Source organism: Vitis riparia, chromosome 3 (assembly GCF_004353265.1).
Source record: "Vitis riparia cultivar Riparia Gloire de Montpellier isolate 1030 chromosome 3, EGFV_Vit.rip_1.0, whole genome shotgun sequence".
In the NCBI taxonomy this organism is placed as follows: Eukaryota; Viridiplantae; Streptophyta; class Magnoliopsida; order Vitales; family Vitaceae; genus Vitis; species Vitis riparia.
Genome location: NC_048433.1, coordinates 2547135 through 2565365, shown reverse-complemented (window position 1 = coordinate 2565365; position 18231 = coordinate 2547135). Strand labels below are relative to the sequence as shown.

At 37.4% G+C, this 18231-nt stretch overlaps 1 protein-coding gene across 1 annotated transcript in view; it reads left to right on the top strand.

Annotated features, from left to right (window-relative positions):
* The window catches only part of LOC117911068 (NPC intracellular cholesterol transporter 1), a 38842-nt gene that overhangs the window by 4279 nt on the left and 16332 nt on the right, over window positions 1-18231 (top strand). The window contains exons 7-18 of the mRNA XM_034825236.1: window positions 3518-3762; window positions 3936-4097; window positions 4806-4879; window positions 4947-5064; window positions 5478-5561; window positions 12793-12892; window positions 12963-13060; window positions 13353-13421; window positions 14719-14814; window positions 14882-14989; window positions 16027-16140; window positions 16341-16424. Of these exons, the coding sequence (XP_034681127.1) occupies window positions 3518-3762; window positions 3936-4097; window positions 4806-4879; window positions 4947-5064; window positions 5478-5561; window positions 12793-12892; window positions 12963-13060; window positions 13353-13421; window positions 14719-14814; window positions 14882-14989; window positions 16027-16140; window positions 16341-16424 (1352 nt within the window). The remainder of the gene's footprint in view (window positions 1-3517; window positions 3763-3935; window positions 4098-4805; window positions 4880-4946; window positions 5065-5477; window positions 5562-12792; window positions 12893-12962; window positions 13061-13352; window positions 13422-14718; window positions 14815-14881; window positions 14990-16026; window positions 16141-16340; window positions 16425-18231) is intronic.

The following is an 18231-nucleotide window of genomic DNA, read 5'->3' as shown; positions in this document are numbered from 1 at the left end:
GTCTGGATGCCTATCGATACTCAATCAACTTGTTATTTGGCTAAGCATGATTACCACAGGGAGAACATCTTTTCCAATGGTATGCTTCATGAAGTGTGAAACTAGCAAACAACTGTGAGGGTGTGAGAACAAGAAGTTTTACACTTGGTGTAGAACAACCATCAAAAGAGACTGTGCTTGAACCAAAGAGTATTTTACAAACAAAGATCCACCTTCTTTGGTAGAGATGGCATCAGGTTCTTTCTTTCTTTTCAGAAAAAAAAATGGTTCAGTCAAATTGATAGCTGAATTGTACTATCAAGGAATCATCTTTTATTTTATGAAGCAATGTCCTGAGTCCCTTGAAGTATGTGAAAGGCTACCAATTCATTTATAATCAAGGGGATAAAGAATAAATTGCACAAGAATGCTTCTACCGCCTAGGGACAGTTAGGCTTTTTCCCAACCATCTAACCGATGTGAAATCCTCTCTACAACTATGTCCCAAAACGATACTCCTCTAGGATTCCCTTATAAAGGAAGGCCCAAGCAAGAGAGGAGCCAATTTGACATTGCAGTCTAAAAATGTAGCCAACTCAAGGACTCGAGTCTAACTAATATTGATAATTGATAGGGTACTCTTATCCAAATTTACCATGAGCCTCGAAATGTGTCAAAAAACCAACAAGAGTAACTTAAGGTTGTACAAGTCCTCCTTTCTGGCTGTTGAGAAGAATATTGTGTCATAAACAAACTCTAAATGCATCACTCTTAACTTGTTTCTACCTACCAAAAAGTCCTCTAAGATTACCTTTTCTTTTGCTCTCAACATCAATCTACTCAATACATTTGCAACAATGTTAAAAAGACAAGTGGAGAGGGGATTGCCTTACCTTAAGCCCCTAGATGCCTCAACCCATCCTTTGACGCACCTATTTACTAGTACTGCACGAATCCATGATCTCCATCTCTAACCAAATCCTTTCCTCTTTGATGCGTGATCCTACAAAACTTCATTGGACATGTTCGTAAGTTTTTTCAAAATCAATCTTAAAAACAACTCCTACATTTCTATAATGTCTTTTCTCATCCACCACTTCATTTTCTACCAAAACTACATCCAAAATTTGTCCACCCTTAACAAAGACTCCCTAAGAAATATGAATTGTCTCATGCAAAACCCCTTGTATCCGTTGAGCTAGCACCTTAGCTAGGATTTTCCAGAGGCTAGTCACTAGGTTAATGGGTTTAAAGTCGGATTTTCTATTGGTTTGGCTCTTTTTAGGCACTAGGACAATGAAAGTGGCATTTTTATGAAACTTAGAGAAAACCTTTATCAAATGATTGAAATCCTATTTAATGATATCTAGACAATCTTGATAAAATGCAAGTGTGAAGCCATTTAGGTTTGGTAAGTTTTCCTTGTCCATGTGAAAGACCATTTCCTGTATTTCCTCCTCTAAGAAGGGTTGCTCTAAATACTAGCACTTTCCTTTGAAAATAGGGGACTAATCTAAGTTTTCTAATCGACACCAATCCTCTTCCACTTTACTATATAATTTACGAAAGAAGCCTAAAACCTTCTCTAAGATACTTTTTTGATTGTCTAATGTTACGTCTTCCTCGTTCACTAATGATTTGATGAGCTTCTTTTTCCTTCTTCCATTAGCCATCTTGTGGAAGTACTTAGAGTTGCAATCCTACTCCTTAGACCATTTAACTCTAGTTTTTGCCTCCAGTGAATTTCTTCCCTTAACAAAAGTGCTTCCAACTCCACTTTCTTGATAGCCTTCAAGGTTATTAGTTGATTTAAATTTTTCTTTGATAACTTGTAATTTTTGGATGAATTTATAACCTTCCCATCCTACAACTTGGAGCTCTCTCCAACATGTACCAATACATTCCTTGAAATCAGGTTGAAGTAACCACATATTTTCGAACCTAAATGTTGGGTGGGTATCTAAAACTATTGGGTAATGATCAGAGGTAGAATGAGGTAAGGTCTGTTGCAGATTGTGAGACAAACTAACATTCCAATCCAAAGAGTATAAAAACCTATCTAACCTCTTAGATATGGGGGACTCTTGCAAGTTTGACCAAGTAAAGGTAGCATTTCTAAGAGGGGGATCAATTAGCTCACATTCCCTAATTAAAATTGCCTCCAACACACCATCTTGGGAAAGTTAGGTTAAACAAATAGGAAACTTCATCCCTAAAATCCTTTTTAAGTGAAATATTGTTTGGGCCAAAAACTGAAGGCAACCAAAAAACCCTATTACTAACAGAAAAAAGTTCTAGTGAAATTGAAAAATCCCGTCACCACCTCAGTACAGGAAAATATTCTAGTATCCCGATTCCCAAATTATTACTATTCCACCTGATGCGCCATAGCCTAGTAGGTTTTTTTTTTGATAGGCAAATAAGCAATATATTCATTACATGAAACAACGTCTAATGAAATGGTGCGCTAAATTATACACAATGTATACAAGGGTGTACTAATGTATACATGATGTAGGCTGGTAGTTCTATCCACTCTCTACTCTGGGCCATCTAAATGCTTCTCACCAAGCTCTTGTTTCGCCTTTCTTTTTTTGTCTCTTGAAGCATAACATCTGTCATCTTTGTGAAGTTGAGGAGGAATCAATTGATCATGTCCTTTTTTATTGCATTAAAACGAGGATATTATGTCACTTGTTATTCTCTTGGTTTGACATCAAGAGAGTGGTTCCCTTCTATGGTTAGAGAGCCTTTTTTGAGTTGGTATGAGACCTTTATGGGGAACTAGCGTATAAAGGCAGAGAAGACTGCCCCTTTGTGCTTTTTTGGACCATTTGGAAGGAGAAGAATCATAGAGCATTTGTTAATGTTGAAAAAGTGGCCCTTAAGGCTTGACTCAAGTGGTAAAGGGTTGGGCAAGGTTTGTGGGAGATTCCACGTCCAAGTCCCAATGAGGACAAAAATTTACCCATCAAAAAAGAAAAAAAGAAAAAAAGAAAAAACACAGGTGGAACAAGCTCTTAAAAACTCATTTTTGTGTTCTCTTTAGCTTTGGCTCAAGAAGTTTTTAAATAGAGCCTCTATTTCATTATTAGATTTTGTTGATTGTTGGGACGCTGTTTTACGGGAGCAATGTGCTTTTTGTTACTCTTTCCTATTCTCTGTTGTTTTAGTGCCTTTATATGCCTCCTATTGCTTTGATGTGCCCTTTTTTTCTTTATATGCTGTTAATAACTTTTTATTTACCTATAAAAAAAATGTCATATTTTGGAATAGTTGATAACAATGGAGAAAATTACTTGCAATCCGCATCATCTTTGTCAGTGGTAAGAATCTGGGCGTTTTGGAGCTCAATAAGTGCTTTGGTTTTTAATTAATTAATTTATTTTCTTATACATTTGGTTGAGTTTGAGAAAGTTACTTGCAGCTTCTTTATATTGTGGCCAAGTATCATATAGAATGTTTATTCCCTGTTTGGAGTTAATATTTCTGCTTCTTTCAAGGTACTGATTATTTTGTTATCAATTGTGTTTTCCAGAATGGTTTGCATTTATTGGCCAGCAAGCTGACCTTGGAATGCCTGGTTCACCTTATGCTATTAATTTTAAGTCAAGACCTGAATCATCTGGAATGGAGCTTATGAATGTGTCTATTTATTCATGTGGTGACACTTCACTAGGATGCTCTTGTGGTGATTGCCCTTCATCTCCAGTGTGTTCTGACTATGAACCTCCTTCTCCACAACAAAAGGATGCCTGCTCGATTAGCCTTGGGTCTGTGAAGGTTGGAATTGATTCCCTTTCTTTTGACTATTTATTGGTTTATTGGTTGGTGTAGGTTTTACAATGTCGACAAATGAATGATGTCATGAAACACTCATCTTTTGGTGTTTTAGTTTGTAAATTTCACTTTTCTTTATGTGTTTCATTAATCCGGTGTGTTGGTTTCACATACAGGTCAAATGCATTGAATTTTCATTGGCAATCCTATATATTGTGTTGGTTTCTGCATTTTTCGGGTGGGGTTTGTTTCATCGGACAAGAGAAAGGAGGAGGATACCTGCATCAAACATGAAACCGTTGTTGAACTTTGAGGATGAGAAGCTCACTACTCTGAAGGTAGATTCTGATGTTTTTTTTTTTTTTTCTAAATATTTGGATTCCCGCGCCAACCCCACCTCTTTTCCTTTCGCAGTTATTGGCTTTGAAAACTATTCAGTGTTTTCACTATCAGCATTAGGCAGTGCCTTTTGGTGCTAAACTTGCTTGACCCTTTTTTTTAATGTTCTTTTCAACTGGTTTATGGTTTGTTGTTGGTTGTGCTGATCAAATTACCTTTGTTTTATTCCTTGTTAATTTTTGTTTTTTTCCTTTTGTTTCATTTTGTTGTTTGTTTTTTTAATATTTATCTGTACTTTCCACATATTGCCTTTTACTTATGTGCTCTCTTCGTGCTATCTAAAATGAGTTGTGTTGTTTTTTTGTCTTCCATTTACTACTTCTGTTAAGATCTCTAAGATGGTTCTAATTATGTTTCTGGAGTTTGTGATACTTGGATGTTCTGCTTGATCAGGGGTTATTATGCTTATGTAGTAACTTAGACTAAAGTTTTTTGAGGTAGGATCAATGACTAAACTCAACCTCAGCCATGAGCAGATTTCCCTTGGCCTGGCTTCTACCATGCAATTTCCTTTATTTTCATATGAACTTTATTGTTAATTAGATTCTCTTTACATGCCCAGTAATTTTAACTGTTCTATCCTTTTAGTTATATGCTAGTATTAATTTAGGTTTCTTTGTGCTATATGATTCTTGAATGGCTTTTAGGTGCATGAGATGGTTCCTCAAGAGACAAATGTACAACTTTCTGCTGTTCAAGGATACATGTCGAGTTTCTACAGGTTAATAAATATAACATTATTTCTTGTGTTTGAGTACATGCTGGATTAATTTTTCTGCTTTGTCCAGGCAATATGGAACATGGGTTGCCAAAAATCCCAGCCTTGTGCTGTGTATGTCGTTGGCAGTTGTTCTTATACTTTGTTTAGGTCTAATCCGTTTCAAGGTGGAGACACGGCCTGAGAAGGTATCATATTGGCATCTCAATTCTTCCTTATGTGAAAGAGATCCATCCTTGTGATTCATCAGCTGCTGTGTTCTAATATAGAAATATGTGGATGCTCTTCTTTGTTGTCTGATTCTGATTATAGCATGCAGTTCATCCTCTGTTCTGTAGATAAAATATGGTTACAGAAAATTGATCTCAAGTAACCTATTCACTTAATTATTAATGTTTCTAAAAAAGATAGCCTGTAGCTGCACCAAATTGCATGAAATGATAAGTTTATACCATGATACTCATGCTCTAATTTATATCTAACCCATGGTTGTTTTCTGCTGGTTTTAGCTTCTGGTGGGGAAATCTCTCTCTCTTTTTCATATTCTTCTTTAGTAAAATTTCAATTTATTACAAAATGGGTCTTGAATATCATTTTGCAGCTGTGGGTAGGTTCTGGGAGTCGGGCAGCAGAAGAGAAAAATTTCTTTGACAGCCACCTAGCCCCTTTTTACAGAATTGAACAGGTGTTAGTGTCATCTTTTACTTATTCTTCTTTATTTGTCATCTTTAAGATTAAATTATAAGTTCGATTTCTGTTGTCTTTTTTTTTCTGGAAAAAGATATAATTCCCTCTGCATACATTCACTAAACATAAAATTAAGTTCACTTTTAGGACTTCCCTCTGATTTTTGAAGAATTTGTATCAGTTGTATGTCTTGGACACTACTTATTATTTTTTTTATCTACTTTGTCTATTTCAAAAATTAAGGGCCTGTTTGATAACTGTTTTTTAAAACAGTTAGGATTTGTTTGATAACTGTTTTCGAGAACAGTTTTCCATTTTCTAGAATAAGAAAACAAGAAATCAAGTTTGACAACCAGAAAACTGTTTTTTGTATTCTATTCTTAAGAATAAAAAATAATGTGTTTTCAAAGAACATCTTTTAATTGTTTTTTGAGAATTGTTTTAAAAAATAATTAGACAAACATGTATAATGATTATATATAAAGCAGTAGATATAAAAAATTATTTTAAAACTACATTTAAAAATATTAAAAACAAGTTAAAAACATTCCAAGTTTCTAAGCAAAATTTTATTCTACAAAACATCGAAGAACAATTTTCAAAAACTATTTTTTAGAACTGTTCTTGAAGATAGTTATCAAATAGGACCTTATTATTTTTGAAGAATTTGTTTTCCAAAAACAGTTATTATTTTATGTTTCAAAAACATAAAATTAAGTTCACTTTTAGGACTTTCCTCTAATTTTGAAGAATTTGTGTCAGTTGTATGTCTTGACACCACATGTTATTTTTTGGATTTAGTTTGTTTATTTAAAATATTAGGGTCCGTTTGGTAATTGTTTTTTTAAAAAAAGTGTTTTGTTCTCCAGAACAAAAAAACAGGAAAACATGTTTGACAACTAGATAACAAAAAACAATTTTCTATCCTTAAAAACAAAAATAAAGTATTTTCAAAGAACATCTTTTAGTTGTTTTTATGGTTGCTTTGAAGAATAATCATATAAATATGGAGAATGATTAAAAATAAAGCACTATATATAAAAATTATTTTTAAAACATATTTAAATATATATAAAATAGGTTAAAAACATTTTAAATTCTCAAATAGATATTTGTTTTACAAAACATTAGGGAATAGTTTACAAAAATTGTTCTCAAAAATTGTTTTTCAAAACTGTTTTTGAAAATAGTTACCAAATAGGGCTTAGAATCTGTTTGGGTCTTGTGGGCCTGGATAAGTTTGTTTAAGACTAGGTCCAATATGCTTCTTTTGGTCTAGGCCTAGGTTGAAATTGTCTGACATTAAGATAATCATTCAGCATCCTATTTTGGTAGATAACTAAGAGATCTTGGAGCAGGGAAAAAAAATGAAAATAAAATATAACAGCAATTGAAAGAGCTAAAATTATTTGGAGAACCTTTTTTTTTTTTTTTAAATGGGCAAACAAAAATATATAAAATAGTGCCATAAAAAAAGGGAATGCACTCTGTTGAGAGAGAGAGAAAGAAGAAAAACCTTAATTCTCATTCATGTAATGTCTACTTACAATTGAGAAATATATATATATACAAGGCTAGGAGTCCAAACTACCATATATGTGACCTATATTAACAAGGAAAGATTATACACTATAAATACATTATATTCAACACTCTCCCTCAAGCTGGAGCATATACGTCATATGCACCAAGCTTGTTACAAATATATTTAATCCTAGGACCTCTGAGAGATTTAGTGAAGATGTCTGCTAGTTGATCATTTGAATTAACAAAACTTGTAGCAACACATCCTGATGCGATCTTCTCTCTAATGAAATGACAGTCAACTTCAATATGTTTGGTCCTTTCATGAAAGACTGGATTGGATGCAATATGTAATGCGGCCTGGTTATCACAGATGAGTTTCATCTGTTCATCCTTTCCAAATCTCAACTCTCGAAGAAGATGTCTCAACCATATGAGTTCACATGTTGCCAAAGCCATAGCTCGATACTCGGCTTCAACGCTAAATCTGACCACTACATCTTGTTTCTTACTCTTCCAAGATATTAGATTACCTCCAATAAAAACACAGTACCCTGAAGTGGAACATCTATCTGTGGGTGAGCCAGCCCAATCTGCATCTGTGTAACCAACAACCTGAGTATGACCTCTGTTCTCGTACAACACACCTTGGCCTGGTGTACTTTTGATATATCGAAGAAGGCGAATTACGGCATCCTAATGGCTATCACATGGTGACTGTAGGAATTGACTAACAACACTCACAGGAAAAGAAATGTCTGGACAAGTAATGGTAAGATAGTTCAATTTACCTACGAGCCGTCGATATCTCCCGGGGTCTCCTAAAGGCTCCCCCTATCCTGGTACAAGTCTGACATTCGGATCCATAGGTGTGTCTACCGGTTTACAGTCTAACATACCGGTTTCTTCCAGGATGTCTAAAGCATACTTCCTTTGGGAAAGGACCACACCAGAACTGGATTGAGCTATCTCAATTCCCAAGAAATACTTGAGTTTCCCCAAGTCTTTGGTCTGAAAGTGGGTAAAAAGATGTTGCTTTAGTTTCTGAATACCATCCTGATCACTGCCTGTAATGACGATGTCGTCCACATAAACAACCAGATAAATACACTGCCCCAAAGAGTTATGATGATAGAAAACTGAATGGTCTGCTGTACTGCGAAGCATGCCAAACTCTTGAACAACAGAACTAAAACGGCCAAACCATGCTCGAGGAGATTGTTTCAAGCCATATAGAGAACGGCGTAACCTGCATACTAAACCAGACTCCCCCTGAGCAACAAAACCAAGAGGTTGCTCCATATAAACTTCCTCGGCAAAATCACCATGAAGGAAGGTATTTTTAATATCCAACTGATAAAGAGGCCAAGAACACATAGCAGCTATGGAGAGAAGCAGACGGACAAAAGCAATCTTGGCAACAGGAGAGAATGTGTCACCATAATCAGAATCATAAACCTGAGTATAGCCTTTAGCAACTAAGCGGGCCTTAAGGTGATCAACCTGACCATCAGGACCAACCTTAACTGCGTAGACCCAACGAGAGCCAACGGTAGATTTACCAGAGGGTAAAACAATAAGATCCCAAGTGCCATTAGAGTGCAGAGCAGTCATTTCATCCACCATTGCCTGTCGCCAGCTTAGATGGGAAAGAGCTTCATGGGTGCTCTTTGGAAGAGAAACAGGGGATATAGCAGAAACAAAAGCAGAATAGGGTGAAGATAATCGATGATAACTCAAAAAATTGTAAATAGGATGAGGATTACGAGTAGAGCGAGTACCTTTCCGAACAGCAATGGGTAAGTCATTAGGAGAAGGTAGAGCCGGGGCAGGTGAAGCCGAAGGGATAGGAAGTGAGTCAGCAGGTGCCTCAACAAAAGGGAGAGGAGCAACGACACGAGGGCGACGATGATAAACCTGAAGTGGTCGAGGAGGCATAGCATCAGGTGGGGAGACAATGGGAATAGACAAGACTTCAGAAACAGGAAGAGACTCAGAAGTGGTGGAAAAGAATGGTGAATCCTCAAAGAAGGTGACATCAGCGGAGATAAAGTATCGATGAGTCTCAAGGGAATAACAACGATAACCCTTCTGAAGTCTGGAGTATCCCAAGAAGAGGCACTTCATGGCTTTGGCGGAAAGCTTGTCCTGTCCAGGAGTGAGAATATGAACAAAGCAAGTACAACCAAAGACACGAGGAGGAAGGAAATAAAGTGGTTGGTCAGGGAAGAGAAGGGAGTGAGGAATCTGATCGTGTAAGACAGAGGAGGGCATACGATTAATCAAATAACAAGCGGTAAAAACAGCGTCCCCCCAAAAACGAAAAGGAACATTACTATGGAGGAGGATAGTACGAGCTGTCTCAACAAGATGTCGATTCTTGCGTTCAACGACCCCATTTTGTTGAGGAGTATGAGCACAAGAAGACTGATGAAGAATCCCATGATGAGACATAAACGAAGTAAATGGGGCTGAAAAATATTCCCTGGCATTGTCACTGCGTAACACACGAATAGAAATATTGAACTGGGTTTGGATTTCAGTATAAAATTTCTGGAAAATAGAGAATAATTCAGCTCGATTTTTCATTAAAAATAACCAAGTACATCGAGAATAGTCATCAATGAAAGTGACAAAATACTGAAATCCTAAAGTAGACGCAGTCCGACAAGGACCCCAAATATCAGTGTGGACAAGCTCAAAAGGAGACTTTGCCCGATTATTCAAACGCTTTGGGAACGAGACACGAGTATGTTTCCGAAGCTGACATGACTCATACGGAAGCGACGACAAAGTGGAAAAACAAGGGACCATCTTCTGGAACTTGGAGAGACTAGGGTGGCCCAGACGATTGTGAATGAGGAGAGGAGCATCAGTGGAAATGCAAACTGCAGGAGATGAATCCGAGGTGAGGTGATAGAGGCCTTGAGACTCACGTCCTATGCCAATCGTCTTCCCCGTACTCCGGTCCTGCAAGGTCACAAATTTATCAAAAAAGGTAATAGAGCAATTAAGAGTACGAGTGATTTTGCTGATGGAAATAAGATTAAAAGGACATTCAGGAGTATAAAGGACAGAAGTGAGAGGTAGAGAAGGCAAAGGAAGGGCCAAACCAATACCTTTAGCCACAGTTTGAGAACCATTAGCTAAGGTAACAGTAGGTAAAGCAGAGGTAGTAGTAATAGAGGAGAAAAGATCCTTATTACCAGATAAGTGATCAGAATCTAGAATCCAGGGTCCAAGAGAAGATGTGTGGGTAAGGTAGGCAGAGGCATTACCAGGTTGGGCAACAGAGGCAACAGAAGCCTGAGATGCAGAAGAGCTCGGAGGCTAAGGCAGCGGAAAATCAGAGGACTGGGCCACATGGGCAGTGCGAGGAGGCCGTCCATGTAACTGATAGCAATGATCGCGAGTGTGGCCAAGTTTATTGCAATAGGTGCAATGAGGACGTTGACCTCTACCTCGGGTACCACTGCGACCTCCTCGAGAGTTAGTTTGAGAAACTAACACAGAAGAATCTGAAGTGCTATCAAATGGCAAAGTCTGAGTGGAGGAGATACGGAGGAGGCGAGCAAACACATCATCCAAGGACGGAACTGATGAACTACCAAGAATCTGATCGTGGACAGGCTCAAGATCCGGACGGAGGCCAATAAGAGTAAGAACCATGAAGAACTTGTCAAGCTGTGTTTGTTGAGCCCCAACATCAGGAGTAAGAAGCATCACAGTCAAGAACACCTCCTTAAGAGAGGCAATCTGGCCAATATAAGTAGATAGATCCAAGTCCTGTTGGCTGATATGGACAATAGTAGAAGCCACCTTATAAAGACGCTGGATATCATTCGTATATAATCCTTTGGCTTGAGTCTAAAATTTAAAACAAGTTTTGTAGGCCCGAAGATGAAGAAGAATCTTGGGATCAACCGATTGCCATAATACACTACATAACTGTGCATTTATCTTCCTCCACTGTACGCGGTCAACCTCAAGGATATCTGCCTCTTGTGTAATCAAGTGATCCTCATATCCTTGACCCATAAACCAAAGTTCAACAGAGGCTGACTAGGAAAGATAATTGTCACTGCCAACCAATTTCTCCGAAGTAATCATAGGAGATCCAGATATAACAGAGGAAAAAATGGAAGTTTTAGTAGTCATATCTACGTATCTGGAGAATGAAGTATATTTGGATCGAAGAGAGCCCTAATACGGCTGCAGATCGCGGCGTGGCACCACTGGAAAGGGAGACGGCTTCAGATCGCGGCGTGGCACCACCGAAAAGGTAGAAGAACACTTCCTTAGGCACGTGCAGGGATTAGGATGGAGAAAAAGTAGCCGAAGCTCGCCGGAAAAACTGTTTGGAGGGTCGGCGGAGGCAAAAAAACCCCAAAAGAGGTACGTGCAGGGCTCAGATGGCAGAATCAGGAATGAAGGAAGGCTAGTCGGCGTCAGGCGAGGTTGGAGGAGGAGGCGCGTGGCCGGGAAAGTCCTCACGTGCCCTCACGCGCCGGCGCGTGAGATGCAGTCGCCGGACGGAAAATTGCGCGTGGTCGGCGCGTGGATGATATTTTGGTTCCGGTGCCTTCACAAAAGTTGGAGATCTCCTCCAGGCGCTCCTTCAGGTATGGTCGGTGTCGGAAAAAGACGTCGCCGGAAAAGTTCGCCGGCGGTGAGTGTTTTCTGACGACGATCCAACTGACCGAAAAGTATTGGGAGATGGGGAAGGTGACCGGAATGAAACACAGTCACCGGAAGGTTTCCCGGAGTTGATGACACGGGAAACTGGAAAGAATTAGGTTTTCTTCCTTGGCTCTGATACCATGTTGAGAGAGAGAGAAAGAAGAAAGACCTTAATTCTCATTCATGTAATGTCTACTTACAATTGAGAAATATATATATATACAAGGCTAGAAGTCCTAACTACCATACATGTGACCTATATTAACAAGGAAAGATTATACACTATAAATACATTATATTCAACACACTCTATGTACACAGGGAAACTGTTTGGAGAACTTGAATAACCTTTTTGACCAATGAACTCTTGCTTCGTTTGGTTTTTTGAGCTTGAGTGGAAGGTGTTGCTTTTAAGTCAATGCAATGAAGTTCTTTGTGTTTTAAAAGGAGTAAAGAATGACCCTATTTGTGAGGGTGAGTGAAGAGCATGAGCTTTTAGGTAGGGTGTGGTGAGCATTGAAAGATGCTTGATCATCCTGAATGAAACATCTGGAATGAAAAAATCTCATGTGATTGATGAAGCCAAGCCTGTTGAAACATCTAATTTCATGTTCCTCATGGATTTTCATCATCAGATGAGATGTAACTGTGAGTTACTGTGTAAGCTATCTGTTTGGGATGTTGGAATTGGCAAAAGTTTGGCTCTAGTTGTTGATAGATGTGAGTTTATAAGATGTAATTAAAGGCTGATAATGCTGTTATTAAAGACCTTTTTATGATGATGCTACAGTTAATTTAACAAAAGATTTAATGATGAAAAATAACTTTTTTTTGCTGGAGTCATGAAAAGATGTTCATTTTCTAGATGCTTTATTGTCTAGGGCAGAATGAATTTCTGTATTTATATGCGATTATTTGGTTTACACTTTGCTCTTCCTTTTTTCATGTTACCGTGTGTAGACCATCCTGTTATAGTTTCTTGTGGAAGAACTGACATGTAACTGGATGATTGTTACATTTTCCAGCTCATATTGGCCACCATGCCAGATATCAAGAGTGGCAAGTCTTCCAGTATTGTATCAGATGATAATATCCAGTTACTATTTGAAATACAAAAGAAGGTATTCCAAGTGCTTGCTGAGGGCTTTTTAAATGCAAAAATGGGTTATGACATGATTTTGCTATTTCTCACTTCTCGGACTTCGTGCAAATTATTCTGGCTCAGTGGTGTCTCTAACTGATATTTGTTTGAAGCCTATGGGACAGGATTGTGCTACTCAAAGTGTTCTGCAGGTTTTCTTGCTTTTCCTTACATGCATTTATCACTCTATGGTTTAGATGTCCATGGACTTAAAACTACTGCTAGTGCTGGTTTTTTCATTTTCTTTCTTGCAATTGAATTCTTCTAAACCTTTTGTAACTTGCTACTACCATATGGTTCCAATAAACTGTACTTTCTTAATTCACATAACCTATTTATGTTGAAGTGCCTTTGGTTTTGAAAGTCATTGTTGGGCTATCTTGCTAATATGACATTCTCTTGAAGTATCACCGTGGATTTTTTTTTTCATTTTCCTTTTTACAGTATTTTAAAATGGACCCTGAAAATTATTATGGCTATGGAGGAGTTCAACATGTTGAGTACTGCTTTCAGGTACACAATGACCATTTACTTGTTGTTTGTACTATCTAAATCATGTGCTTGTTTGAATGTGTGCATTACATAATTTAAGGGAGCTTATATTTCTCTAATTTACCTATAAAAAAAGATAATAAAAAATAAAATTTAAGGGAGCTTTTAAAGTCTTGTGCAGCTTTGATGGTTCTTGAACCATTGATTTAGATGGCTCACATTTTTTGATGCTCATGGAGCAATTGCTAATTAATTACATGGGCCATTGTAAAGGTAAGGACCTTTTGTTTGATTTGAACCCCAAGCAGACAATGACTTGATTGCAAGATGACACAAAGAAGTCTGAACAGAGAATGGGTTGAGGTAGCAAAGGAAAACACCGTTGCCCAAGGACTTAACAGAGGAAATGACCTTAAATAGACCTGGATAGTGGAAAAGAATTCATGTAGCTGACCCTGCATGATTGGGATTAAGGCTTTGTTGGGTTGCGTTGGCTAATTACTGGAACTATGTTACATAGATGGTTAGATCGCAAGTACTATTTATGTTTTGAGGGTTTTTGGAGGAAATGATAAAGGAGCAAGAAGAAAAGAAAAGAAAAGAAAAAAAGGATAATAGCATCAATTGTCTTCCTCAATACTTATTGACTGGTAAACATTCCATATTTTTAAATGCCACACTTGCAATAATCCATAAGAGAAAGAAATTCTAGAATCTTTATCGGAACAGGTTTAGATGCTCTTAGATCATTGTTTTAAAATTGCTTAATACGTGCAAAAAATTAGTGAAATTTGTTTTTAGATTGATTCTGCCAAATTTTTCTTTAAAATTCACATGGAAAAAATTTGGAATTTTTTTTTTGGCAATTTGGACAAGTTCTGAGTCAGATTGAACATAAAAACTTTCAGATTTGGATTGACGTCTGAATCCATTGCAAATTATGTAACACCATGACTTAAAGATTCAAAAGGTAATTCACTGTATTCAACTAAATTTTCGTGAAGAGAGGTGCCTAGATCTTCGTTCTACAATGATTGGGATGGTAATTAAGTTGATCTTGTTCTTTTTTTTTTGGGTTTTCGGGATTCTATGTACTGTTCCTCCTCCTTTCTAACAATTTGTATTTATCACCCAAAAAAAAGAATACCATTCCACATTCTATATTATCGCCACAGTGGTTTTCTGTTTAGGTAAAAAAATTTCATATGATCTTCCATTTGTGACCCATTTGAAATTGTCATCTTTTCATCATTATATTGGTTTCCTCAAAACTGTTGAACACAGATTGACTTGCATCACCTTATTTTTGCACTGTCAGCATTACACTACTGCAGACACTTGCATGAGTGCTTTTAAGGCTCCACTTGATCCAAGCACTGCCCTGGGGGGATTTTCTGGGAACAATTATACTGAGGTAATACCTCTATCGGTTGCCTGAGTAATGGTATATATACTAATCCTTTGACGATTTCCAATTTCAGGCTTCTGCATTTATTGTGACCTACCCAGTAAATAATGCAATTGGTGGAGCAGGCAATGAAAATGGGAAAGCTGTGGCTTGGGAGAAGGCTTTTGTTCAGTTAGTGAAGGTTTGAGCATGTGCACATCTGTTTTGTTGCATTGTTTATCACTGGTTTTTATATTGCTTGTCTGTTGGCATCTTTAGATACCATATATTTTCCTAAGATTTTAATGTCTGTATTTTTGGTGTATATACCAAGTTCTTATGCATTTTTGATCTCTTATTCTGACTCCAGTTCAAAATATCTGGAAGCATTTCTATTTTGTCATTTTTGATATGATTCTTTTGAGTTAAAATTCAGCCTCAGTATAATCTCTATGTAAGGGTTCTTGTGAAGTGTGACAACAATCATGTGTGGGTTCCCTAATCTTACTGGAGATAACACAATCTTACTGAAGTAATTCCTTTTTGATATCTTTGCCATGTCCTTCACTGAATTGTGCCTTTATATGTTTGCATATTTAATTACTATTGACTGCATCATTGCGGTGCATCCAAATACAGTGGCAAAATGAGCGAGGGCCAACTTAAGGAATCTTTGAGGAGTGTATTATTGTTTTTCATATCTGTACTGGTGTTGCTTATCTTGTTTTTCTGAGGGTTTTCTTGTATACTATTATTAACTCGATATACATTGTATGCCCATATCCTACAGTTGGCTTTAGGTCAATTAGTAGCTTGATATAGTATCAAAGCAACAGTTAATTAGAGGTCTTGAGTTTAAGTCTTATTTTCTCGTTGTTCCCTAATCATAACTGCTGTTGATTTGTCTGTCTCTCCACATGTGCTGGGTATGGGGTCACATGTGAGGATATACATTGTAGGTTCATATCCTAACAACTTATAGGTTAACATATGCTATATGTCTACTTGGTTGTTCTCTTACTTGTATGTTTAATGCACTTTTATTACTTATCAAAAAAGAAAAAGGAAAAATGTTGTCGTGCAGCTGATATCTTTGGGACTATTATGTATGAGGGTTCAGTTTGATAACAGGAACATATGTCAAAGATACATGTTTTTTACCATTTCTTATGTTGTTGTATTTTGTGTGATTTTCCATGGCTGTGTATGTGATAGAATTTGAACTTGTTATATTTCAAGGATGAGCTGCTGTCAATGGTGCAGTCTAGAAATCTCACTCTTTCATTTTCATCTGAAAGCTCAATTGAGGAAGAATTGAAAAGAGAAAGTACAGCAGATGTTATAACAATATCAGTAAGTCATTAAAAATTATTATTCTCAGATTCTCAATTGGTAGTGGGAAGAAGTTCATGCATCATGTTGTCTTGTGCTAATAAGCTTCATGAATCTATTATCATTCCATAATTCTGAGCATTTATCCAACAACATTGCTTTTTAACTGTTCCTATTTTTCTTATTTTCATTTTTTGGTTGTTTTTTTCCCCAAATGTCAGATAAGCTATCTTGTAATGTTTGCGTACATATCAATAACCTTGGGAGATGTGTCTCATTTATCTTCTTTCTATGTTTCATCCAAGGTATGGTTCCGACTGCGCTTTAAGTTCATAATTTAATATTCTTTTTTTCCCCTTCTGATGTGTAAGATGATATATGCATGACTGAATGCTTTCTGGAGGATGTCAATTACTATTTTATTTCTGTTTATTCTCCTTATTTGAGGTGATTATAATCTCTCTCTCTCTCTCTCTCTCACACACACACACACACACATAGATGTAGATATATAATGAATTATGAATAATGTCATGCCATTTGGTGGTCGTGTCTATTGAGTCTGTTAGAGAGCCGGCCCATTGGTTAAGGGCCCATGGTAAAGAAAGTCCAGGAAGGGCTTCTAAGACCTCCTTTTGAAGGAGTTTCTGGCAAACACTTGGAGTATTTCGCTAACCCTCTCATAAAGGTGACTACTCAGGGTCCAATGGAGCGGCTGTTGGGAGTTGATGAAGTCCTCATGGCAAAAGCGATAGGTTTTGAAGGTAGGTTTTCCTCCCTTCTCCGGTTGGGTCACTAATCGTCGGCATCGGGCCAATGTGTCAAGCAATGGTGGGGCCTCCCTTGGGGACTCTAGGTTCTAGTTTTCGGCTGTTAAGAATGTTGCTCCAAGATGGGATGATGATGGATCTTATGGGGAGTGTAGCAAAGGGCTCTTCGAGTAAAGGATTTGGTGGTTAGGGCTGAAGAGGTGAAGGACATTAAAGCCTAGGAGGCCTATAGCGTTTCGAAGGGGGAGGAGCTTGGTTCTGTTAGTCTTCCTAGTAAGTTAGCCACTTTCAGTAGCTTTTTGGGATTGCTTGTGGTGGGTTTTGAAAAGGAAATTAGTTCCCTTCTAAGGAAGATGTAGTCAAGAAAAGGACGTGGTGTTAAGGTCTCAGGAGGAAAGAGGAAAATGCTCGTCTACTTGGTTGGAAAGGGAAATCCAAAAATTAGAAAGCTCGGTTAACTACAATTGCACTCCTCTCTTAGTCAGGGGAAGGGATAGGAGCAGTGGGGTTTTAGCTCCCCTAATTTGAGATCGCTTTTTTTTTTGCTCCTAGCATGGTAGAGGGTTTTTCGTTTTAAAAGGGCTCAAGGATGTTGTCTGCTCCTTGTTATGCTCTAGTTGTCTCCTTTGGTGTTGGTTTTGTTTGTGCTCTGGTCTTTCCTGCCAGGGAGAGCCCGGTTTTTTAGGGGGTTGTGTTTTGGGTGGTTGGTTTTTGCTTTTCCCTTTCCTCTCTTGTTAGCCTTTTGGTGTTTTTTGTATACTTCATGTGTACTATGTTGTGCCTTTTTGCTAGTTCTTAATATATTCTCTTATTTATCTATAAAAAAAAATTGTCATGCCATTTGGTGCCATGGGTTTCTATTTGTTTCTAGTATGAATAAATGGCTGAGAACCAAAATGTGTGTTATCATGCTTCCGTCGTATGATTAGGAAATTCTGAGAACTTTTTGCTCTTAGTCAGTACCTCCTCGCCTTCTTTGGATAGAACAAATTTTGAAGGACACTGAAGGTGGATGATATATAGAATTTTGCTTGGTTTTATTTTCTTTTTTTTTTCTTTTTATAAAATCTTCCGCAGATATTTTTTTTTATCAATAAGTAAAATATGTATTGCAAAAGAGGCGCTAAAGAAGCGACTCAAAGAGTTTCTTTTTATAAAATCTTCCGCAGATATTATTGTGATGAGAGTTGAAACCAGGGAATGTAGAGCTTGTGTTGGCATTTATGTGTTCCCAGAAAAATGGCAGGGAGAAATGAAGTGAGGAACACCACAAATACTAGAACAAATATTTCTGCCTAGGAGTTCTCTACTTTCACAATTGTTGCTTTAGGTGCCATTCATA